Source organism: Enhydra lutris, unplaced genomic scaffold (assembly GCF_002288905.1).
Source record: "Enhydra lutris kenyoni isolate GAN:26980312 unplaced genomic scaffold, ASM228890v2 scaffoldscaffold8, whole genome shotgun sequence".
Lineage (NCBI taxonomy): Eukaryota > Metazoa > Chordata > Mammalia > Carnivora > Mustelidae > Enhydra > Enhydra lutris.
The window spans coordinates 41463783-41489073 of NW_019154092.1; the positions used below are offsets into that span (position 1 = coordinate 41463783).

Sequence of the window (25291 nt, forward strand, 5' to 3'; positions counted from 1 at the left end):
TAGTTCTTTGAGGGATATAACCAGAAGTGGAATTGTTGGGTCATAGGTACTTCTATTTTTAATTTCTTTTTAAACATTTTATTTATTTATTTGACAGAGATCACAAGTAGGCAGAGAATCAGGCAGAGAGAGAAGAAGGGAAGCAGGCTCCCCGCTGAGCAGAGAGCCCGATGAGGGGCTCGATCCCAGGACCCTGGGATCATGACCTGAGCCGAAGGCAGAGGCTTTAACCCACTGAGCCACCTAGGTGCCCCTATTTTTAATTTTTTAAAAGACCGCCATACTGTTTTCCATGGCGGCTATGACAGTTTGACTTTTTTTAAGATAAGCAAGTAGGTAGGACTTTGAAAAACCTTTGCTTATTATGTAAGATGCGTTTCTCCTGCTTTCACTCACAGCTGTGTGTGTTCTTTCCCCCACAGACAAGGGAAGATGTTGTCTCAGTGTCTCTGAATTTTAACATCAAATACAGAAATACAAGGCCAACCATATTTTTGTTCCTTTGTAAGAAACCTAGGGGTTTCCCGCCCCCTTCAAAGCTGTTTTTAGAATTTTTCTTTTTCTTGAAATTCAAAAAGAAAATTCTCCTGCTAAGTATCCATGGTGGGGTTCCGGGAGGCTGTGAGCCCTTTCTGCCTGAAGAATGTGTTCTTCTTTGGCTTTTGGTTTTCAACTCAAAGTGTTTCCCTCTGCTCTCTTTAGTCCCTGTATTCTGGGATCCTTTTGAAAGCCTCTCTAATTCACAGGTCAGATGCCCATCCACTCAGTCTTCTCCTCTTCCTCTTCTTTTTCATCTGTTTATCCTTGTCTTCAACTTTCTGGCTGTCTTATGTGGGACTTTTTCTGCAGCGCACATTCTATCCTTCACTGCCTCTGGCTCACGCTCTCATGTCGCTGTGTACCTCTTGTTCCCACCGGTTATCCCCGAAAGGCCTCTTACACTTCCTCTCAGTGGGGCGGGCTTTTAGCGAGTTGAGCGTCCCTTCTTTCGAATGCCTCTCCACGTGTCACAGAATCCATGCTATTGTTCTTATGGACCTAAAAGCCCACACATTTTATACTGGAGTCTTTAATTTTATTTCTTCTTGGTATATTGTTATCATTTTCAAAGCTATGCATTTCCATTCGGTCTTCGGGGTAGCTAGCAGCCCCCTACTCTGCTGTGTAGGATTTTCCCATAGATGGCGTATTGCTTTTCTCATCCCTTACCCTTGAATGATGAAGGCTCGGTTTGGTTTGGGGGTTAGCTGTATGAGTCGACTTTGGACTTCTCAATGTCATGCTGTGGCACGGTAGAGTCTCCCTCTCCGTGGGGGGTTTCGTTTGCACGACCCAAGTTTGATTTCCAACATTTAGCAGCTGTTTGGTTTTCTAGTGCATGTTGCTAGCCCCAGACAGAGTCCTCTCTTGACACCACTGATTATCAAGAGGAAATTGAGTCAAACTGTAGTTCTTTGACCAGATGCGATTATTTTTTTAAAACTCTGGTTTCTGATATGCACTGCCCCAAGCCTTTCCCTGCCCGAGAGGGCTTTGCCTGAGAGCAACACACCTCTGAGCGCACAGGGTCCCTTTTGGCCCCCAAATCTGCAGGGACCAGAGCAAGAGCAGAGCAGCTAGGAGCTGTCTGGGTGCACAGGACGGGGTTTGCAAGTAATCCCAGACTGCCTACCAGCCAGGGGCAGATGGGGAGAGGCTGAAGGTCAAGCTACCTACCAGTCTATCTACCCCTAACCTTTGGTGTTCTGGGTGGGAGGCCAAGCTGCTCTGGGGAACTAGAGCTTCTTGGTGATAGTACTTGTGTTCTTGGTGTTACCTCCCCAGTCTGGGGAGGAGGCTGCTGGTGAACTGTTATCTTCCTTCTCGGTGTTGTTGTGGGGCTTTCTGCTTCTACATGTGCCTGCTTGGGTATTTTTATAGGAGATGGGAAAAGGACAAATCAGGCCCTGGTGAGGGACCCCATTTGAACTCCCAAGTCGGCACCTATAAAAGCCTGGAGGTGTGGTTCTCGGCCATGGCCGCACACTGGAATCCCCTGGACGGCTTTCACACATGACCAGTGTCCAGCCTCCCCCCACCCCGCCACCCCGTGGCCAGCTACACAAGCCTCTGTGCAGCGGAGTCCAAGCCTCTATAGCTTCGAAGTTCCTCTGGGTGACTCCAGTGTCACCCAGAGGCAAGAACCTTTAACCCAGATTCAAGAGCAATGGTAGAGCTTGGGTTCTTACTCAGATTCTAGTCCTAAGTGACCTTGGTCCAGTCTTTTAACCACTTTGTGCTTCAGTTTCCCCCATTCTACAGTGAGAATGCTAATGCCTGCCTCCGCTCTGACCATGTAAGGATACAGTGGGATAAACACAGGCTAATGATGGTGGAACTACCTAAAGACTCATGACTTCAAGGCCAGCAGTCCAGGACCCCTTGTAAGCCTTTGGGTGGTGGGTAAGGTCATTCATTCATTCTCAGGTACCTAGAGAATGACAGGGCAGCCCCTGTGGGCTCCCTGCTCCAGGCTCTATACTAGGAAGGAGACCCCACTACTTTTGGAGTTCCAGGCTAAACCCAGGGGACTCTTCTAGGGGCACTGGCCTTTCTCAGACTCCAGGGTGGGAGCGCTCCGGGCACTGGCAAACTACAGTTGTACACAGGGAGACATTTCAGTGGGAAGTGAGTGGAGAGGCAGGAGGCCCGAGGGTTGGTGTGGGGCCTGTGAGATCTGTGAGCTTGAGTGGACTTCCAGGGGTAGTACGAACAAATGGCTTAGTGGAAAATTCAAACACAAAGTGAGTAAGAGCTTAGGCTCTGAGGTACTACGTTTCCATGAGAAAAGAAGTGGGGAAGAAGCTTGGTTTCCAGAGTAGGCAGGTCTGGGTTCAAATCCCAGCTCTACCATTATCACGTAGCCATGGGCAAGTTGGGTAACTTCTCTAACCCCAGATTCATCATCTCTAAAATGGGATAATAGTAGGACCTGCCTCATGGGATCACTGTGACGATTACATGAGACGTTACAGTTCAGCTCCTTGGTTCAGTGTCTGGTGCGTAAGGAGTGGGCTGCCGCCGCTCTCCTTTTCTACACACACACTTTAAACTGGTGAAACTCTGACATGTATAAGCCATAACCCAGACTCACCAAAAGCAGGAACTGGAGGGACATCTCTTGGAGATCTTCTCTTCCAGCCCCAAATTGGCCAGCCGAGGAGGCTGAGGCCCCATCTGACCGTTGAGGTTTCCAGATACCCCTTCCATCCTACATAAGGGACAGACATTAACTAAGTCTTCCGAGGAGATCTTCCTTCTCTGGAGATTCCAAGATTCAGGCATCCAGGAGAGTACTCAGCCAAAATACGTGGTGAGGAGGGGTATTGGATGGTGGGGATGGCATGTGGCATGTTCTACATCCTGTTCCATCCTGTGTCCTATTCCTCTTGGTGGCACAGTCACTCAGACCCAGAATCTTGTTGTCATCCTTGAGTCTTCCTTTTCCATCAACCCTGAAATCCATCACATGGCGACTCTTTATCTTGGCAATGTCTCTTGTGCCCATCCTGTATCGGGCAGCTAGTGCGGCTCAACGGACAACCCCAGAAATCCTCGTGGCATGCGGTGTTGTGTTATAGTTACATTATGTGTGTGCGGGCTGGCTAGGGGCCACCTGATCTCATCTAGACTAGGGTGGGGCCCTGCTTCACATGTCTCTCGTCTTCCCTTTGGGACCATCAGACCGGCCCACAGATGGTCTCTCATGCCAATGGGAGAAACACAGGAGAGTAAGCATGGCTACATAAGGCCTCTTAAGGCCTCTTAAGGCCTCAGATCAGGCACCCCCGACCCCGTCACTTCTGCTGCATTCTGTTGGCCAAAGTAAGTTTTATGGCCAAACCCGAAGAGTAGAGGTAGAGGAAATGTGTTTCTGAATATAATCTAAACTACCACAGTTTCTTCTCTCTCGAACGCCAGAGAGTGTAGTTCCATTCAGCCTGCACTTTGGCGGGGGCTGCCTTCTTGCCTCCGCATCCATGCCATATTACCCTTCTATGGAGCATAGATGTGACTGTGGCCTTTCATGACCCACCCAGAACCTTCTCTGCCAACCATCGCAGAATGCAGTTCCTTGGCTGGATTCAATTATCCATACTCTAGCTCCTACCCTCTTTCTCAGCCCTGCCTCCGGTTTTTTTCCCAACTACACCACCTGTGTAGGACCCAGACTGCGTTCTACCTCCCTATTTCCCAAACACCCACGTTACCCTCCCCACATCATTGTTCTCTCCACCTGAAAGGCCCCACATTCCTGGGTCAGCATCCAGCTCTTCTGTGGCCTTGATTTCCCATTCATAGTGACAATGTCTGCCTCTGAGGTCCCAAAGTCCTTTCACCTGGACCCCACAGTGGCTTTGATACCTTCTCTTGTATCACAGTTATCAGTGAACGTGTCATTTCCTAGTCCTTAATACAGTGCCTGGCACACAATGGGGCAATAGTGCTGTTAGAGAGGATGAATGAAAGTTTCGATGCCCCTTGCAGACAGGGGCCTTAGCTGTCTCTAGCCCAGTGCTCAAGCCACTGTGGGCCTCAGTCACTGACTGCTGACATGCAGGGCAATGCTCTGGTTCCCTCCCTCATGCAGAGGGCATGCACTGGGGATTAGCAAAGGGAGGTGGTTTAGGCACACGGAGTTGAATGGGAGAGGTAATAACTCTGGGAAAGGTGTCATCGGCCCTTCATCTCACTCCCCCACCTCAGCATGAGGGCCAGTGCGGCAAAGCTGAGGGACCCCCCAATCTAGGAACTGAAGAAGAGGTGCTGTGGCCAAAAGTCACGGTGGCCCCTGCTACCCACAAGTGAGTGCCCCACCCTCACACACCAGCCAAGGGTCACCCATCCCACCTTCCTGAAAGCCTGGGGTTTACCAGTTGTCTGAAGCCGGCCCTTAGCTGGCAGGCGCCACAGCGAAGCAGGCTGACCCCGGCAAGGCTGACTCAGTCTCTTGTGCCTCCACAGAAGGACTTCACCGTGCGGGAAGAGCTTCAGCAGCAGGACGTGGAGCGCTGGCTAGGCTTCATCACCTTCCTGTGTGAGGTGTTCGGCACCATGCGCAGCAGCACGGGCGAGCCCTTCCGCGTGCTCGTCTGCCCCATCTACACCTGCCTCAGGGAGGTAAGAGACCCGCCTGGCCGTGCCCGCTGCCCTGCCAGGGCACGCCACCCTAGAATGCTTGTTAGCAAAACTCCAAAGGGCCAGGAAGGCTGCGAGGCTCGTGCCACCTGGCGGGATCCATCCTTCGGTGAACAGGAGTGTGACTTCCCATGCTTCTGTTGGCTAAAGCCAGGTTTTAATTGATTGAGTTTATAGAGAAGGAAAAAGCCCGCCGAAGGAAATTATTAGTAACTCAGACTTCAGGAATTCATCATTTCGAACGCTGCCTGCCGGGAGGGGGTCTCCGGCAAATATTAATTGAATGAATGGTTCTTTGGTCTCCATGCGTTTACCATTAAATTATTTATTTTTTAAAAATACTCGCTTCTAAATTTCATCTGAAAGAGAAATAAGTGAGAATAACCAAGAAGCTTCTGAGGAGCGAGAGTTCAGTGACGTACTTGCCCTGCCAAGTGTAGAGTCCGCTTTAGAGGGTCGTCGTGGCTCCTCTCGGGGGCCAGAAGCTGGGGGCTCGTTACGGGGCGGTTGGTGTCATCTAGGGAGAGGTCGGTGGCTCAGAACACAGCCTTGAGGGCACCAAACAGGACTGTATTCCGATTGTATTTTTGAGTTGGAGCCAACAGGACCCGCTGATGTGAGGTTTTGGACAACAGAGGAAGCGATGTGGGATCCTGGTTCACCAGCCTGGTGGTGCCATTTTCTGGGAAGGGGAGGGCTCAAAGAGAGACAGAGTGGGGATGGAAACCAGGAGGTGGGTTTTTTTGTGTTTGGATGACCAGGTGGTCATGCCCAGAGAGTTGTCCCACTGTTGCTTGGGTAGAAGTGCATGATAATCAGGATGAGGTCGGCCTTGGGACACGGAATCAAGCGTTGTATGAAGTGTGTGTGTGTATACTTGGTGCTCAAGGCTGGGACCAGATGGGATCCCCCAGGGGGAGGGTGTAGCTGGAGGAGTGGCCGGGCTGTGGGGAGGCGGTAGACGGGAAGGTGTGAGTGTGGACAGGTCTTTGGAGAAGTGTTTATGTGAAAGGCAACAGGGAAGAGGAGCTTGTCGACTACAAGGGGAGATGTGCAGTCAGGGGACGTTTTTGTGTTTTGCAAAGGAAGAAGATAATAGAGCAACGTAAGAGAAAGGAGAGGGTCATTGTAGATGGTTTTGAAGCATCCATTTCTGAGAAGCAGGGGGCTCGCTCCCCACTGTGTGGATGCTGAGGAAAGCAGAGTGTGCAGACCTCTCTCAGACGTAAGCCATCGGCCTTTGCCGCTGAGCCCAACATACTGCTTAACAGATGCGTATCAATTCATTATTGTTTCTCAGATCGGCAAATGGCCTCCTCCGACAGTATGTTGCTCTCAAAGCGTCCTAAGCTCAGGACGCAGTACCACAGGAGGTCATTGCTTTACTTTTTGCCTCCCTGGGCGGTGATCTGAAGGCAGCCCTCTTGGATGATGGCCACTCGGGGTCCTCCAATCCCTGCCTGAGTTGCCCTGTGGCCCTGACAATCTGGCTCAAGGCAGGGCAGTGACCTGGATTGCCCCAACACGTTCTCTCCGTGTGATCTGGGCCCCTCCTGGCGCTGCCATCACCTGCTTCCCCGACAGGAGGCAAGGCCACCGCTGAGCGCTGGCCCCTGGCTGCCAGGACACTTCTAACACCGCCTGAGGTGGCGCGAACGTTCGGATGTGAGATCGCGAGGTGCCAGGAAGCAGGGAGCGTCCCCTCATGCATACTTGTTTGAGGCGTTCCACTTTTCAGGGCAATGTCACAGACACAAGTGTCTGTGCTCTCGGTAAACTCAGAGAACAAACAGTCCATCCAGGGCTTGTGCCATCGTGTAAAAGGGGAAACCAGGGCCCCGCGTGCTGAGCTCTCTGCTGAGCTCAGGCCCACGGTGAGGTGATTCAAGAACCAGCCCTGGGCTCCCGTCCTGCCTCTGCCAGGTTCCAGATGTGCCGTCTAGGGGAGAGATCGCCTGCACTGAGCCCTGGTGCCCCCTCTGTAGGGGGAGACCACGCTGCTTGCTCTGAAGGGGCTCAGGGAGAAAGACATGGTGTGGAGGGAGTGCTAAGTGCACCAGGACAAGTACACCCGAATGTGGAAGGAAATGCCCAGGGGACTTGTTCTAGGGCAGGGTGGCTCTCCAAGAGCTCAGTATCCTCCAGGTTGACCAAGGGCCAGTCTTAAAGAGGCAGAGAGGCTGAGTGCCCTGCGCTGGGACACCTAGCCGGTCAGTGCCAGAGCTGGCCTGGGGCTGCTCCACTACCAATCGAGAGCTCTTAGCTTCCTTTACACAGGGCCTTAAGAAGAGATCATAAAGGGGTGTCCTAGGGATTGTCTCAGTCCCCACGGAGAGCCTGTGCCTTTCCCAGCTCCCTGGAGACAGACACCTGAATTCTCAGAGCCTGTTGCTGCCTTCCCCCACCCACCCCGTCATACACACACACACTTCCACTGAGGCCTGACTGATATTCCCAAAGCAGGTTCGGTCAGCTCTGAGAAGTTTCTAGAAGCCAAAGCTACTGCTGCTGCCTCTCTCCGTGGTGTAAAAGTTTAGACTTTTCCCCTGGGGCCAAGCAGATGGCTGACCCAGATGCCCACCGTACCACCCTAGCCTGGGTCCTCCCAATCCTAGAAGCGTCCCAGGCCTGTGTTTCCAGCTGCCCACTAGATACATCCAGGTCATGTCTCAAGCCCCTCCAATAAGATGTGACCAGAGCTGCGCCCCAAGGCCTTCCTGCTCAGTCCAGATCCCAGTGCGGGCCCAGACTCACCCTTCCGGCCCCCCACAGCCAAGCAGCAGCCCAGAACTCACCCAATTAATTACCTGTTCTTACAGCTGTAGGTCACTCTACCCTCTGCTTCTGCACACCCTCCCTGGCTTCCCCTGCTCCCCTTTCCTCTGGGCCTTGATTCAAACGAGACCCACGGGCCATCTTGGTGTGAAAAGCTCAAGAAGAAGATACAAAATCCTCACAGCCCCAGTGCAATCTCAGGGTCCTCAGCTCATGGAGGCCACCCTCACTGGATGTGGGGCTCACTGGCCTCCACTCCCCTTTAAGACCGAGCGCGTGCTTGGCTCCAAAGCCCCTCCAGACTGGGGGCCACCCGGGGCTCTGAGAGCCACCCTACCCTAGCGGGAGTCCCCTGGACATCTCCTTGCACACTCTGACCCAGCTGAATTAACCGTTCTCTCTGGTTCCCTTGGTTGTTCAAGACCTTGGACTCCATCCTTGGAGTCTTCTCTCTACCTGGCCAAAACACCTCTTCCGGGGCCCAGCCTAAGCCATGTCTTCCAGGAAGCTCCCCGCCCCCACCCCCAGCAGAGCACAGGGACAGCTCCCAAGAGCCAGACGCAGCACTCGGCCCTGACAACTCCAGCCTTCCGACGGCATCTTCGTATTTTAGTATTTGGTAATTTGGCATTTATTTAGTATTTTATAATGATAACAACACACTCTGGAAGGCATTGACCAAAGCCCATCATGTATTCTTTTCTCTCTGAACTCGGACACCACCCTGAAGATGATCATCCCCAGCTGCGGGAGAACAGAGAGGTCAGGCAGTTTGCTCAGGGCCACACAGCAGAATGCATATGGGAATCCAGGTCTGAGTGCTGGAGTCCCTGCTCCTGACTGCTCTGCTCGCGCCTCGTGAAGCACCTTTCTGTTTCTTTAGTCCGTAGCCCAGCGCCTACTACGCAGAAGAAGCCAAATAGGTCATCAGATAATTGATTCCACTTCTGCCATAAATAACTTGTGCCGATCAGACCTTTCTTTGAGGGATGGAGAATAATTTTCAGTGAGCCTTTTTATTGTTTCAATACCAGTGGCTCTGCCAAGAGGGTTTTCAAAGTGATTGAAGACTATTTTCGGTGCCTGCAAGGGGCAGGAGTCTCCTTGCCCTCCTGTTTGCCGCTCGTATTTGCTTCGCGAGCTCTTTTTAACTTTTTTTTAAAAGATTTCATTCTTTTAAGTAATCACTACACCCAACATGGGGCTCGAACTTACAACCCCGAGATCAAGAGTCATACACTCTACCCACTGAGCCAAGCAGGCGCCCCCCTTTTCTTTATTTTTTTAGTATTTATAAAATTTTATTATCATAAGAACACTTAATATGAGATCTATCCTCTTAACAGATTTTTAAGTATACAGGACAATATTGTTACCTCTAGGTACCATGTCATTAGTGAATCCCTGAAATTTATTCATCTGACATAACAGAAATCTTGTGTCCAGTTTTTAGCCACTGACATTACCCCCCTGGCCCTAGCCTCTGGCAGTCACCTCTGTTCTTTGCCTCTATAAGTCTGACGATTTGAAAGATAAGTGGAAATATGCAGTATTTGACCTTCTGTGACTAGTTTATTGCACTTGGCATAATATCTTCCAGAGTCCTCTGTGTTGTCCCATATGGCAGAATTCCCTTCTCTTATAAAGTGGAATGGTACCGTCGACCCCCGATCAACATGGGTCTGAACTGGGGGGGTCGCTTAGATGCGGAGTTTTTACGATCCAGTGCTGTAAATGTATTTTCTCCACCTTATGGTTTTCTTAGTGATAGTTCCACCAGTGGACTTTATTGTAAGAATACAGGATATAATACATATATATACAAAATATGCATTAATTGACTGCTGATGTCATTGGTAAGGCTTCTGGACAACCAGAGGCTATTAGTTATGTTTTGGGGGAGACAAAAATTACATACGGATTTTCAACGGCACAGGGGTCGGCGCTGCTAAACCCCACGTTGTTCAAGGGTGAGTGAATGGATATACCACACTTTTTAATCTCTGCTCTGTTCATGGGCTTCTAGGTCGTTCTCACATCTTGGCTGCTGTGAATAGAGCTACATTGAACACGGGAGTGCTCATACCTCTTGAAGATCTTGATTTCAGTTCTTTTAGATAAATTCTCAGAAGTGCGATTGCTGGATAATAGGGTTCTATTTTTAACTTTTTAAGGAAGCTCCCTACTTATTGTCTTTCAGAGCAACTATTTCTCCCCGTCCTTGCTAACACTTGTCTTTTTTTTTTTCCAAATAATAATGGTCATCCTAACAGACGTGACGTGGTTTTGATTTGCATTTCCCTGATGATAACTGACATTGAGCGTCTTTTCATATACCTGTAGGCCATGTGTATGTCCTCTCTGGAAAAATGTCCATTTAAGTCCTTCGCTCATTTTTTTCAATGCAGTTATTAGTTTTCTGCTTATTGGGTTGTAGGAGTTCCTTATATATTTTTAAAATTAACCCATTATCAGATGTATGGTTTGCAAATATTTTCTCCCATTCTGTGAGTTGCCTTTCACTCTGTTTTTTGGTGGTGTTGTTTTGTGGGGTTTTGTTTGGCTTTTGTTTTGTTTTGCTTTGTTTTGGCTGTGCAGAAAAATTTTCATTTGATGTAGTGTAGTTCCGATTGTCTGTTTCACTTTTGTGCTTTTTGCTTTCATATTCATGAAATCACTGCCAAGACCAATGTGTCGTGAAGCACTTTCTTTGAGAAGTTATAGCTTTAGGTCTTAAGTGTTCATCCATTTTAAGTTGATGTCTTTGTGTATGATATAACCTAGGAGTCCAGTTTCATTCTTTGGCCAGTAGATATCCAGTTTTCCCAGCACCTTTCGTTAAAGAGACCGTCGTCCTTTCCCCAATGTGTGTTCTTGGCGCTTTGTCGAAGACTGGTCGATCATATGTGCACGGATTTATTTCTGGGCTCTCAATTCTGTCGCATTGGTCTATATGGATGTTTTAATTACCGTAGCCTTGGAATATATTTTGAAATTAGGATGTGTGGTGCATCCTGATTTGTTCTTTTTCAAATTGCTTCAGGATTGTTTTGGCTATATGAATCCTTCTTGACTCTCTATGAATTTTAGAATTGTCAGTTCTATTTCTTTAAAAAATGCCATTGTGATTTTGATAAGAATTGCACTGAATGTGTGGGTCGCTTTGGGTGGTATGGACATTTTAAGAGTATCAAGTCTTCCAATCCAAGACCAGGAACAAGACAAGGGTGTCCACTCTTATCACTCCCTCTTAACATAGTATTAGGAGTCCTAGCCAGAGCAATTAGGCAAGAAAAAAGAAATAAAAGACATCCAAATTGAAAAGGAAGAAGCAAAATTGTCTGTTTGCAGATGATGTGATCTTATATATAGAAAACCCTAAAGACTCCACCAAAAAAAACCCCAGAAACATTAGAACCAATAAATGAACTCAGTAAAGTTTCTGGATACAAAAATCAACATACGAAAATCAACCGCATTTCTCTACCCTGAAAACAAACTACGTGAAAAGGAAATTAGAAAAACAAGTCACTTTACAGTAGCATGAGAAAGAGTAAAATACTTAAGAATAAACTAAGGAAGTAAAAGACTTGTACCCTGAAAACTGAAAAATGTTAATGAAAGAAATCAAAGAAGTCACAAAGAAACAGTAAAACATCCCATCAGCTGTCTTCCAGTAGCGCTGTAAGGACCCCTTCATCTTGCCCAGGCCCCCAGCCAAACTATGACTGCATGGGCCCCCCACAGGAGGGTATAATTAGTGTTTGTGGCCAGAGCTAAGGGTGCCATCATCTCCCATCTCAGCGGGAGCCCACTTGCCAACCATTTAATTGGTTGGGGTTGGGGCCGGCAGTAGGGGACCGCCGTTTTCCTGACCCTGCAACGCTCTTGGCCCCTTCGCTCCTCTGTCACCTCTGTGACCCAGTGGTGATCTTGCCAAGATACCACTGAACATTTTTCTTTGGATGCCTTTCTTCAAGAGCTTTGTCAAAAATTCCTCTGGCAGGGAATGCTAGAGTGGCTTTTAACCCCTTACACCTGTTTCCTTTGAGCAGACGTTCCCTGTGCACTAGGGGGCTGTTTCTACCTGCTCCCCCTCATCCTTTCTGCCTCTAATGCCCCCAGCCCATCTCTACCCATGATTCCCAGTCTCCTGCACTCTTCTGAGTCTGGCAGCCAAAGCCAGGGACAAGAGTGGAGGAAAGGAGAAAGGGAGAGGGGTGCCCTGTGCCAGGAATCATCCCTCTGCACCTCCCTCTGACACCCTCCCTATGGTTGGCTCCCTTGCTCTCCTTCCCTCCAGGCTCCAGAAACCTCCCCGCCCCCTCCCTGCCTTTTCCAGAGGAAGGGCAGGGAGGGGGCAGGTGCCTCTGAGGGGTGTCTCTGATGGGCACACCCCCCTCAAGGATGCAACTGGTTGGGCTCCTGGTAGAGGCCGGCAGGCACAGGCTGGGGAGGAGGACACAGAGGGCAGCAAGTCAGGCTTCTCAGGAAATGAAATTGCTCCGTGCAACAATGAGAGAGCCACTTTTTTAACTTTTTGCGTGAGCGTGCATTCAATTGCTCACATTGTTTTGGCTCCAGGGGAAATCTGACCTCGGAAAAGACTGAGATGAAGTGGGTGTGGGTGGAGATCCTCTGCTATTTCACAGGGCTAAGAGAGTCAAGCAGAACATTCTTCAGAGGTACCTTTCCAGCGGGACTATTCCTCCCTTCCCGAGAGCAGGAGATGGGGCCAGGGCACGGCCCATGGTGGCCAGAAGAGGTCAAGGTCACCTGCGCCCAGGATACCGATGGACCCTAATGGGGAGCGGAGAGATTTGAAATTATTTTCCATGCAACCCCGGGACTCCTGACCCTTTGCCTTGGGAAGCTTTTTATAAAGTACAAATTCTCAGACCATCCCCCAAACCCATTTGAACCAATGAAATCAAACTTTCTGGGGATGGGGTTTGAGAGGGAAAAAGAAAATTCATTTCTCCGTGTGACTCCAGTGTGCAGCCAGGGTTAGGAAACGCGAGTAGCTGTATCTTAGGTGCATTCAGTGAGCAGCCATTGAGAGCCAGAGAGCACTGTGGGAAGAGCACAACCGGAAGAACCTCCCTGGCTGTTAGTTTGAATCCTGGCTCTGCCAATCCCAGCTGTGGGGCTCCCCCGATTCTTTAATGTTTCCAGACCTCAACTTGCTATCTGTAACACAGGGATATGGGACTAATCCTTACCCTGCAGGTTTAAGGCTTAAAATGAAAGCAAGTGGTGCATGACAGCCCCTCAGACAGCTGGCTACACTGTCGTGCATTGCTGTCGGAAGCCAACCGTGTCCCAGGCACTGCTTCAGAGAAGCATCACCCCACAGACAGCCCCAGAGAGTAATGTCCGTTCTCCTCACTGGGCGCCACGGCCCCCCACGATCAAACACAACCCCCCTTTCCTGGAGAACTTCACAGGAATCCTCTGAGGCTCTAGCCACAGTGCTCCCGATGCAGGTGCAACAGAAGGCCTCTTGCATTCCTCCTGCCTGAGCGCCATCTTCCTCCTCCTCCTGCCTGACTCTCACCCACCTTCAAGGCCAGGTTCACTTCCCACCACAGCCCCAGCATCCCCACCCACTGCCCCAGCCTGCCCTGAGTTATTCCTCCCGTAACATCCTCTGCAACCAGCATCCATACGGGGCTGCAGATGCCTGTTCTCTGGACACACCCTTTGCCAGGTGGTCATATTAATGCCTAATGACCTCTTCTCGGTTGTTTTGAATCATTTCATCCTCTCATCTATCATGGAACCCCAACTATAGTTTGCTCAGGACGCTCCGCTGCTTCGGGAAGCTGTGACTGGGTCTGAGACAATGCTACTTCTCTTATCGAACTGCAGAGTTTCCTAGTTGTTCTAGAAGGAGAGCATAGAAGTTGTAATATTCCCCCAAAAGGCTGACAACCCACTTGGTGAGAGAATCCACAGAAATCACGCAGCTGTGAACATTTATGGTGGGTTGTGCCAACGCAAGGGTAGGGGGAGTTTAGAGGTGCGGGTTGCTGATGGGAGTGAAGGGGAGGGGAGCTAGGGATTCAGGACGGGTACTGGCCTGGTGAGGAAGGAGAAAGACCCCCGGGAAGAAAAATAAACAGAGGCATCAGGCCAGAATGAGGTGGCCTGTCTGTGTCAGGTCTGATGGGTAAGCCCGCGGCTGGCGCTGGCTCCCAGCAGAGGCATCCCGGTACAGGCAAAATGATACCAAAGTTTCCAAGCCAGAGAGTAACGCCATGGAGGGCATGAAAGAGAGTTTGTGTATTCATTCAATGAACACTGAGAAAAATGCTACTTCCTTGTTGAACTGAAAGGTCTCCTAGACACACTTCCAGAGAGAATATGTTGAAATAAAATCAGGTAAATCTGGGCTCTCCCTAGCCAGATGGACACTCGGGGAACTCAGTGCATAGTGCAGTGCTCAAAATCAGGTGAGCCTGGAAGCAGGAAGGTGGGAGTCCAGAAGCACACAAGACAAGGAGATCTGATAAGGGCATCTCAGCGGTGAACTGTTCAAGTCCTTGAACCTTTAATTCCTTACCGTTACCAGTCACTCAAAAAGACTAAGCAGGAAGTGAAAGGCTGGAAGGAACCTTGAAAATTCAGGAGACCCTTTCTCCATGAACAGTTTATTCCAGCCCGTCTTCGGCATAGACCCTGCCTGGAATGTTCCTCCGAGAATGCAGCCTTCCTGGGGCAGGTACACAGCCCCTGGGCACTGGTTTAGCCGCAGTTCCTCTGGGTCCAGCAGCTGCTGCTATGAATACCTCCGCTTAAGCAACCATTCCTGTAACCTCTGCTGAAATAACTCCCCACAGTTTTGTCCCCTCCAAAGCTGTCGCCCCCCCCCCTTCCAGTTGGCAGCCAAGACACTCTGTGGTGTGATGCCCCTGACCGGCTCAGACACCCCCAGCGCACACCCCCGCACCCACACACCCGCCCACGCTGGCAGGCCTCCCAGAGGCTGGGGATCCTTGACCACCGCCCCCACCCCAAGATAAAAGCCGGGTCTGCCCCCCACCCCAGCCACCAATCCCGACCCCTTCCCCAGCCCCCACCCTTTAACTGTTCTACTTCCTTAGCCAGACTCTGCAAACTGAAATGTGAAATTCGAAGCCAGTGTTCCCCTTAGCAACCATGGTAACACAGGATCTGATAGAGAGCCTGGAGTTATAAAAATACCAGCTTCCACCAGACACTGGTTTCCAAAGGGAAACCAGTCTCCACGCCAGAACCGTTTTTAAACAGTCTTAAAACTCAAGAGATTTCCAAACCCATCTCAGCATGGCTTCGGCAAGACCTCTTTTCAGTTCCCGTTTGGAAGGCGGTGGCGTTGCAAGCTTTGGGTATTTTCTCTAAAATGTAGAGATCCCTGCCTGAGAATGAGCTAGCCTTACATATATAGGTGGGAGCGGTTTTTAATAAACATCAGATTTTCGGCATTCTTTAAAAGTGAGGTTGGGTTGCTGCCAGCCCTTCCGGTTCCCTCCCAGGGAGTCAGCGCCACCAATCCTCCTAATTACAGAAGGGGACTGATTGGGTCTAGCTCCTCTTCATTGAAAACGGTTTTAATTAACATAACCGTCTTCTAGCAGGAATCCCACGTGGAAGGCCTCGGGTGGGGAGGGGAGGTAAGAGGGAGAGCAGCCGCTCGGCGCGGCCCGTCCCCTCCAGCGGATGCCCCCTCCCTCCTGCGGACGCCCCCTCGGGCCGGCCCAGGGCGGGAGTACGGAATGCGGCTGGCGCTCTCCGCGCCGCCTGCAGGGGGCGCCTGGCCTTGCAGGCTGGGGAGCGGGCCTCTCCCGGAGGCCGCCCCGCCCCCCGTCTCCAGCCCCGCCCCCGCGGCCCCGCCCCTCGGCGCTCTCCGCCTCTTTCCTCTTATCTCCTGGGGCCATGCCTGTAATTCCGAAAAATATTCTAACTCAGTAATTAATGTCTGAACTTCAAGAGGCCCCTGCTTTCTGCAGAGGCGCGCAGAAGGCGGGCGGGGACCGGGCGGGGTGAGGCCTCGGCGGGGAGGGTGTGGGGGTGCGGACTTTTTCTAAACTGGCGAGTGGACGGCGGAGGATAAATCTGTCTGCACACATCTATACATACACACATGCATCTGTCTACGTTTTTAAATCCTTTGGGCTTTTTTTTTTTTCCCCCTTTAAGTAAGATACCTTCCTCGCACCCTCTCCTCCCACCCCCAGGGGCGGTTTCCCAATGGGCTGATAGCAGATTCTGCTAGTCAGCTTCAGGGCTAGAGGGCAGATAGTCTGGGGCACTTCCTCCGCGTGTAGGTTCCAGGGCGGGGATTGGCTGGGAGAGAGGAGGAGTGACCCACACATTTAGAAAATAAGAATGCAGGCGCTATGGGGTTGACAGAGGGCCAAAGGTAACTTCAGGTAGGTGGCCCACGGAATCCTGGCCTCTGAGTGCCCCCCTCCCCCATCCCAGTGCCTCCCCATGGTTTGCACAGCCCAGCCCTGCGCAGATTTCATGCCGGGTACCCTGTACCCAGCCATAGGAGCAACAAGTGTGGGGCTGGCTTCTTGAGCGTGTGGTTGTCCCTCCCTTCCCAGAGCTGCTGTCTGCTGGGGAGAAGGGGGAAAGCAAAGCACCCAGTACTGGGAGCCGGTGCACAAGTCGCATGCAGCCCCCCCAGGACCCACACCGATCTTCCTTAACCTGCTGGCTCACAGATCCACTGATTAACTTTAGTTGTTGATGCTGTCCCCATGGGCTGCTGTCCCACCGTCCAATGTAAATAATGTGTAGGGCAGCACTTGTCCATCGGGGCCAGACACAGGAACACGCTCTTCTCCTGTCTTTTGTTCCCTGTTGAGGGCTCCGTGATCACCACCAGCAGCAATGATTAGTAGGTTACAGATAGCCTGGACCAGGCCCTGAGAGGAGAAACTTCCAGGATTGACCGTTCTTGTAACTGACCAAAAAGGGTGCCAGGGAAGAAGGCCCACTTCAGAGCCCCACGAATTCGGGCATCTTCTCCTCTCTGGCCCTCAGCTCCTTATTGAGATTGAGGATTAAAGGGGATTTAGTCCCGATTTGCTAATTACAAGTTGACTTCCTCCCTTCCCTGTAGGAGGACTCACAAAAGAGACATGAAATGAAGCTATGGGATCATTCAGCAGCAAATTTATATCATATAAACCAAGTGCTTCTTAAGAAGCAAAACTGTGAAGGAACACAGTAAAGTACCTGTCAGGGCCTTTGCCCTTGCCTTTCCTTGTGGGAGAATGGCCTTCCTCCGGGCACCCTTCCAGGTCTCAGCTGGATGTGGGTCCTCGGTTGGCCCTCACCCACCACCGCCGCAGCCTGCTTTCTCTTTCTCTGTAGCCCTTACAGGATCTGGTTCTACCTTAGAGTGTTCTGTGTCCATGTGTTTTTTTCTCTCCCCAGTTAGCATGGAAGCTCTCTAAAGGCAAGGTATGTGTCTGTCCTCCTCATTGCAGTATCCCCAGCGACTAGAACAGTGCCCGACACAGAGAAGGTGCTCAGTAAATACTGAACAAATTAATGAAATGGAATGTCTAGACTGAGCAAAGCCGGAGACAGTAGGCACCCTTCTAGAGTTCTTCTGGGATTGCCTCTCAGAGGTCAGAGGAATCCAGAATCCTTGAAGAGGCAAGGTGGGGGCTGGCTGGGAGGGGTGTTCGCACATGAGCTCAGAGTGGGAGAAGAAGAGAAATGCTCCCCCCTAAATCAAACTCAAAGGAAGCAACCTGTGCTCACACTTGGAGCAAAATGGGGAGAACTGCCTTCAACCGGTGAAGCCGACTGCGTTCTGTCCCTACGCTTAGCTCTGCTCTAATTTAAGCTGTCATTTCTTGACTTCGATCCGCCAGGCCTATGAGGTTGAACTAGTCTGTCCCGAGTCAGAATCCCATGACCCACAATCACAAGAAGTCAGGGTGGGCTTGCAACACAGCTTCACAGATCAAGAGCCATGGGGAAAGGGTTGTGGAGGGACACTGAGGGGGGCATCCTTTGTGTTCCACGCCGGCCTTCAGCTGGACTGGAAGACGTGGGCCGAGCAACAGGGCCTTCCTCTCCTGCCTCTCCCTTGAGGAGGGAAAGGAGTAACGAGGATGCACAGAGCTCAGGAGAGTTCTGGGAGGGTCAGGAAGAAGGTGAGAACATGGCACAGGAGCTGGGAGGGGACAACCGAAATCACAAACATTGAGGACAATGGCAGCCTCTGTCCTTAAGGACCTGGGCACAATCCCAGCGAGGGAGCAACATGTCCAGTACATTATAATATGAGCCTCTGTGTCACCACACACTTGCTAATAGCTGCATTAAAAAAAAAAAAAAAAAAGGAACTGGTGAAATTAATATCTTTTATATTATCCAGCGTAGCCAAAGAATGACCATCTCAACATCAATATTTAAAAGTGCGAGTTTTTTTTTTTATCTTCGTGTTTCTTGTGCTCAGTCTTTGAAAGCCACTGTGTATTTTATACTCAAAGCAACTCTCCATTTGGAGTAGACACATTTCAAGACTGTGTGTGGCTAGTGGCTCCTGTACTGGACATCACAGGTCTGGAAGCTGGCTTCTAGAACCCTCAGGCTTTGGGGAACTGTTCTGGATTCCTAAAGTAGATGGATCCCCAAAGTCTCTAAAGTATTTTTCCTAGCTTCCCTTGCTGAGCACCCAGAAGCAGAAGAAAACGTGAGCTAAAATCGAAATCAAACGGCCAGCATGCGGGTGTTGGGTGGTTGGCTGGGGCTCCCTGGTGGCATGTGCAAAGGCAATCCTTTGGACCCCCGAATGAGGAAAGGTGAGGAGAGCGGCAGGCGAGGACAGAAAGGGCGAGAGAGACAAACAGCACAGTGCGGGGGGGACTCCCTGGCAGGGGGTGGCAGACTGTGCCACAAAGCTCCCAGCAAAGTCCGCAGACCCGGGAGGGGGTGCAGGCAGCTGCCCGCTCCTCCTCACAATGGGCCAGTCCGTGGAAGGCACAATTAGCTCATTCTTGCATTGGCCTTTTGATTACACTGTTGTTCTCAGGACTTCCATTTCTATAATTAAGACCTTGTCCCTTACTCAGAGGTATTGAAACATAAAAGTATGTGCTGAATCTGGCTTCCCAGGGTTAAAAGCCAGACTTAGGAAATGCAAACACACTTGTGGAAATACAAACACACATTCACTAACTAATTATCCCATAATTAAGGCCGAAGCCCTGCTTAAAACAATTAGCTCTGGGAATTGAACAGTAGGTCCAACTCCACTTTTTGCTAATTGTTCTTCCCTGATAGACTGGATATGGCCAGTCTGGGGCAGGGGTAGGGGGGAAAGGAGGGGCAGTAGGGAATGAATTAGTCTGCCGCTTTGGGTCCGGACTGGACCATGCTCTGCTTGGTTTGGAAATGTTAGTCAGAGGAGAGTTTGAGGTGTGGAGAACAGCAAGGAGGATGTGGTTTGGGCAAGGGGAGTTGAGCGGCTGCCCCAGGCTTGGACGCGGGCCATGGGAAGTCTCAGAAGCTCCTGCTGGCCACACTGAGGTGGCTTGCCTGGCTGGAGCTGAGGGCGTGGGCCAAGGATTAGCTGACTGGAAAGCAATTAGATGAGGTGGGGCTGGCTGGGGAAATACCTGGAATCCCAGGGCCAGAGCTGAGACTTGCCTGGGTAGTGCCCCAGGCGGGAGGCCTAATGGGTTCTGGGGAGTGGAGGTCCCCACCCGCGAGGGTGGCTACTGATATCCCCACCGGCCAGAAGCCCTTTTGGCCTCTTGCTGATGGCAAGGAGAGAGTTCTAGAGTGTGGGGAAATCCGGGCGGTATGGGGGTGCTTTCAGCCTTCTAGGAAAGAGGCCCTTTTCCTGATGACCAAGGTCTTCCCCACCTCAGTGTGTCTGCCCTCCCCCACCCCCCCCCCACCCCACCCGCACCCTGCCTCAGACTCCCAGGACTTTCCTGAGGCCTTCGGGGCGCCATCAGGTAACACCCACTCCTTTCCTAGGTAGGAGGGATGTGTGTGGAGGGTATTACCCGTCCCGGGACTTTCAGATTTTGAAAGGAGAGCTTGGAAGAGAAAAATGTGTGCCCCAAAGGGGGAAAAAAAAAAGAGGTTCAGGGGTTTGTAGAAGTCGGGGAGATTACTGACACCCCCCCCCTCAATGAACCATCTCCCCAGAAAATATCCACAGACATTAAAGCTTGCAGAAAATCCCAGAGCCTGTCCTCTGGGGGCTTCTCATTACGAGCCCCCACACTAGAGGTGGAATTTGGGATTTTCATCAGAGGGGCCTTCCAGGCCACCCTCAAAGCAATTGTGTAAAGGATCCCCAGGGCTGACCCAGCACAGCACAGTTGAGGACTGACAGCTCCCTTTTTCCCCCCACAGAAAGTATCCCAAGCTCTTACACTAGTCCTCCTTCCCTCCCCTCTCCCCTCCCTCCCACCTCCCACCTCCTCTGTCCCCTTCACTCTCTCCATGGATCAGAGGTTAGCAAACTTCTATAAAAGGCCAGATAGTAAATATTTTAGCTTTGCAGGCCAATAGGCTAAATGGAGTTTAACCACATCCCTGTGATTTGTGCAGTCCTGAGCAGCCGTGCGAAGCCCCGAGAGCAGTTTCTGTGGAAAGCGCTCAGTTCTGCCTTCCTGATGCAAAAGCCGCCCTGGACAGTATGTAAATGAACGTGCGTGGCTGCGCTCCAACAAAACCTTATTTATGGACACTGAAATTTGAATTTTATAGCATTTTTATGTGTCACAGAGTATTATTATTCATTTGCTTTTTTTCCCCCCAGCTATTTAAAAATGTAAAAACTGTTCTTAGCTCACAGGCCCCATAAAAAGGAGGCTGTGGACCAGATTTGGCCGATGGGCTGTAGCTTACGGACCCCTGATCTAGATCTGTGGTTCTCAGTGCTCATTAAAAATCGAGGCATCTGGGGCGCCTGGGTGGCTCAGTGGGTTAAGCCGCTGCCTTCGGCTCAGGTCATGATCTCAGGGTCCTAGGATCGAGTCCCGCATCGGGCTCTCTGCTCGGCAGGGAGCCTGCTTCCCTCTCTCTCTCTCTCTCTCTCTGCCTGCCTCTCTGTCTACTTGTGATCTCTCTCTGTCAAATAAATAAATAAAAATCTTAAAAAAAAAAAAAAATCGAGGCATCGCTGTCCGAAAAGAGAATTTGCAATTTCTTGGGCGCTGCTGCTGCTGCTGTAGGAGGTCCACACACTGGTAGGCCTGACCGAGTCTGAACCCCACCCCCATGTTCCCGACGACAAAACGGAGACCCAGAGGTGCCCTAGCTCTGTCATGTGAATCCAGAGGGAGGGTTCTCTATCCCTGGGTGGGGAACTGGCTGGTTTTCTATCTCTGCCCACCCCCAGAGATCTACCCTGCCTGCTCATACTGCCCAAGGCGCTCGCTGAGCCACAGGAAGTGTGTATGTGTCCCCTGGTGTCCCAAAGTGGCAGGGCTCCAGTGAGTCATTTCCCATGAGTGGTGACAGCGTGCACTGAGGCATCCCCGTGCTGCCAGACGGTTCCCTCCTGACCACCTTGTCAGCTTTGGGGATCCACAGAGCAGAGAAGGCTGGGAGGGAAGCTGAAAGGCCCCTCTGTGAGAAGAGAAAATGAAAGGAGACTCAGACATCAGACTAACATGATTTCAAATCCAACGCTGTCAGTACTAGCTAGGACCTGAGGCAAGATACCAAACCTCCTTGAGCCTCGGTTTTTCCATCAGTCAAATGGGAAACAGCAGGATTGCCATAAAGACTGGGGATCGCATCTGTCAACTGTCTGGCACATAGTATAGAACATTTACGGTATCTTTATTGGCCGCCCTGGCTTAGTGCCTTAACCACAGCGCTCCCCAGCCACAGCCCGACAGGCACGGAAAAAGGCTATACGATCCTCTTGATGACACATGAATGAGATCGTGTGACTGTCCTTATGGAGGCAGGCACTGTCCCGTACTTCTGTGACACTTTTAATGCTGATTTAGGTTGGACTGTGTAAGGCCATGTCAAAGGTGTGTATCTGGGATCCCTGGGAGGACTTCAAAGTCTAGGAGCTCACAAAAATTGGATGTAGATGTCTGTGAACGTGTGTACGTGTACGTTTTCCTGGGAGAGGTGCCAAAGTTTCCATCAGATCTTCAAAGACGCCCACATTCCAAAAAAGCTAAGGGACACGTGTCTCCAAACACAATGCATAAGACAGCACCAAACTTTGGGGATAGATTCTTGGGTCTGAGAATCAGCTCCCTCCCCTTGACATATGGCCAGGGGCACACTGAACATCGCCTAATTCGGTTCCAAACTGCCATGTCTTCAGCCTTAAAACCCGTGACTAGCCCACCTGTCCCACCCGTCCCAGAATCAAACGATGTCCTATGAACGAAACCCCAGAATAGAGCAGCCAAGGACCGTGTGGGGTCTCAAAGTGACCCCCAGGTGAGCGAGGGGCCTCGCAGGAACTACCCTGCGGGTCAGTGTGTTTGCTTCGAATGTAAAGGCCTGGGGGTGGGGGGTTTCCAATGGGTAACACTGAGCTGTGGTGCTAAGCAGGACTGTGGCAACCCTAGGGGAGGGCTAGTGAGAGGAAGGAGCACAAGAAGCCTGGGGGGTTCTCCAAGGTTCCAGCTCTCAGTCAGGCCTCTGGTAGCGCGAGCGTACCCCATGCGAAAATTCACCCAAACGGCAGACTTAGGATGTGTGCACCTTTCTGCCCGTGTGATACGTCGAACGTTTTCTCCCAAAAAGGTTCCACTGAGAAAAGTAGAAATGCAATATAAAATCACCCCACTCGGGGATCTTTCTGTATCACGTTGGACTGACATGAGCACATCGCTTGAAGAAAGAGTACTTTATGTGTAAACACGAATAGGAGAGTCGGGTGTTAAAATCACCTGAAGGCCAGATTTAAGTACCTTTCTTTTGGTCCCAAACTGCTCATCTGAATTGGCGTAACATAACTTTTGCTTCCTTTAATTCTCTCACAAGGCCCCACGGGCTGCCTCCGGCCTCTTCACAGCTGCGATGGACCTGCCATGGTCTGTGTCCACGAGGGCAGTGGCTCTGGCTTAGGCCACCGCTGCTCGCGGAGGGCTGCCTGTCCCATCCCTGCCCTTCCTGCCGGCTTCCCTCCAACGGGTTCCTTCGCTCCGCCACGTCCCATGCTTCCCACTCTCTGGTGGTTTCTTCTCAGCAAACCACCAAACCCCCCTGAGGAGGGAAAAACCTTCCCCTGACCCCACACTCCCCTCCGGGAACTGCCCCATTTCCCTCTGCCCTGTGGAGCCAGAGGTTTCGGAAGAGGGGGTCTCCCCACGTGTGTCTTTCTGGATCATTTCTGCCCCCTCAGGCCAGCAGCGCGGTCCGCGTTGAAATCCCCTCATTGCCGAGTTCAGAGGCTGGCTCAGTCCTCGACGCCACGGCAGTGGCTGGTGACATGTAAGCTAATTAGGTGACTGCGTTCTCACAAAACTTTATTGATCGACGCCGAAAGTTGAATTCCGTGTAATTTTTACATGTCTGGTGTATGTTTTTCTCAAAGTTTAATGTAGGAGCCTTTGCTCTGGGACCATGTTCACCTTTAAGGCCTTCTCCAAAACTTCATTTGGTGTCCTCTTATCCAGAGGCCTGGAGAAGTTGATTTACCAAAGGACAGGTGACCATAGCTGGTGGTAAGCCAGGAAACAGGGGCCGTGGTGCAGGTCCCAAAGCCTATGTCGGTCGCAGCTTCCCAGGGCAGCCACAGCCCCCCAGCTCAACCTGCACCAACTAGATCTGCATCTCCAGGCCTGAATACATCCGCCTGACGCTTCCCCCCTGGCCTCCCTAGACCCCTCTCAAACTCAGAGCATCCTAATGGAACCCGTCTCCTCCCAGAGGGTGCCGCCATCCTGCAGCCTGTGACAACAGAAAGCCTGAGGCCATCCCTGACTCTCAGCACCGCCCTCCACCCCATGAATCCGCAGGGTCTAGGGGCAGCAGCTCTTCCCTGGTCCCCAGGTCTGGCCACCACGTTTCTGCCTGTCCACAGCTCGTGTAGGCCAAGGTCCCCTTTCACCTGAATGAGCCCACCGGCCTTCCAACAGGGCTCCCCTCCTCTCTCTGTACTCCTCCAGGCTCGCAGGATTCTTGAGGGTGACCTTTCTCATTGCCTGGAATGTTCTTTCTGCTCCTTCTCCTGGCCCCACTCTTTCCCTAGCTCGACCTTAAAGAGTCTGCTCAGAGCTATCTCCCCAGGACTTCACTGAGCTCCTCTCCCCACACAGGGGAGGACAGTCCTTCCCACCCCCCACCCACCCCCTCAGCACCTCCGTTCTGGGTCCCATGCCTCCCACTTGGTAAGACCAACTGCCAGGGATGGAGCATGCGCACTGTGTGCAAGGTACTATTCTAATATGGGTCCCAGATGATCTCATTTAACCCTACCCCCACTTTCCAGAGGAGGAAACTGAGGCACAGAGAAGTTAACTGTGCAGCCTTGGGGCTGGGGGTGATTAGAACATAGGCAGCCTCGCCTTACAGCCTTGGTTCCCATCACTGATCTGCTGGTGTGACGTCTGTCTTCCCTGCTCTACCAGTAGACCCATGAGGGTAGGACTCGTGCCTCCTGACAAAGGAATGAGTGGGTGAATGAAACACTTGTCCCTTCAGACTCCCTAGAGGAGGGGCAGGACCTGCCGTGCTCTGGGCCCATGCTGCTGGGCGGGCTCCACGCTAGGGAACAGAGGGGCCCTTCCGAGTGGGTTGGCTCCAACCAGCACACACTGGGGATGCTGGGCACAAGGTCCTGTGTGAGGAAAAGCTAGTCTTGTTAGACCCTAGACTAGACCTAGAACTAGCGAGAACCAATAGTTGCCCCCAGCCTATGAACAGCGACGCTTCTATGAACAGCGACGCTTCCGGTTGTGGAAGTTAGAGGAGGAGGTCAGGGAAAGCTTCTTAGAGGAGGCAGGTCTTGTGATCAGTCTCCAGGGGTCCAGTAAGTGGAGCTAAGGTGGGGTTTGCTCCTCACCGTCCCCGCACTTAAGAACAAGACACGTTCACAGGCCTGTGAACCGATGGCGTTGGCTGGCCTAGAGGTCTGTGAAGGCGAGGAGAGGGGGGCAGGGCCACAGGGGTGGGCATGGCCTGGGCGGAGTGTCTGAGCCTCCAATAAGCCCTTTAACCCCATTCCAGCCCCCTCAGGTGAACTGGTTAAGTGCGCACAGAATACAGAATTCTGATGCGCATGCGCACTCCTCCGAAAAGATCATCTCAACTTAGAAAGAGTTGCCCCATTATTACAGTTTATATTCTGCTAAGGGTAAGACTCCAAAGCCGAACAAACTTCCAGGTGCCA

At 51.4% G+C, this 25291-nt stretch overlaps 1 protein-coding gene across 2 annotated transcripts in view; it reads left to right on the top strand.

Moving 5' to 3' along the window:
• Window positions 1-25291, top strand: part of LOC111142581 (cap binding complex dependent translation initiation factor) — a 210050-nt gene that overhangs the window by 165249 nt on the left and 19510 nt on the right. For both annotated transcript variants that reach the window (XM_022495869.1, XM_022495870.1), the window contains exon 9: window positions 5005-5160. In XM_022495869.1, coding sequence (XP_022351577.1) covers window positions 5005-5160 — 156 coding nt within the window. The remainder of the gene's footprint in view (window positions 1-5004; window positions 5161-25291) is intronic.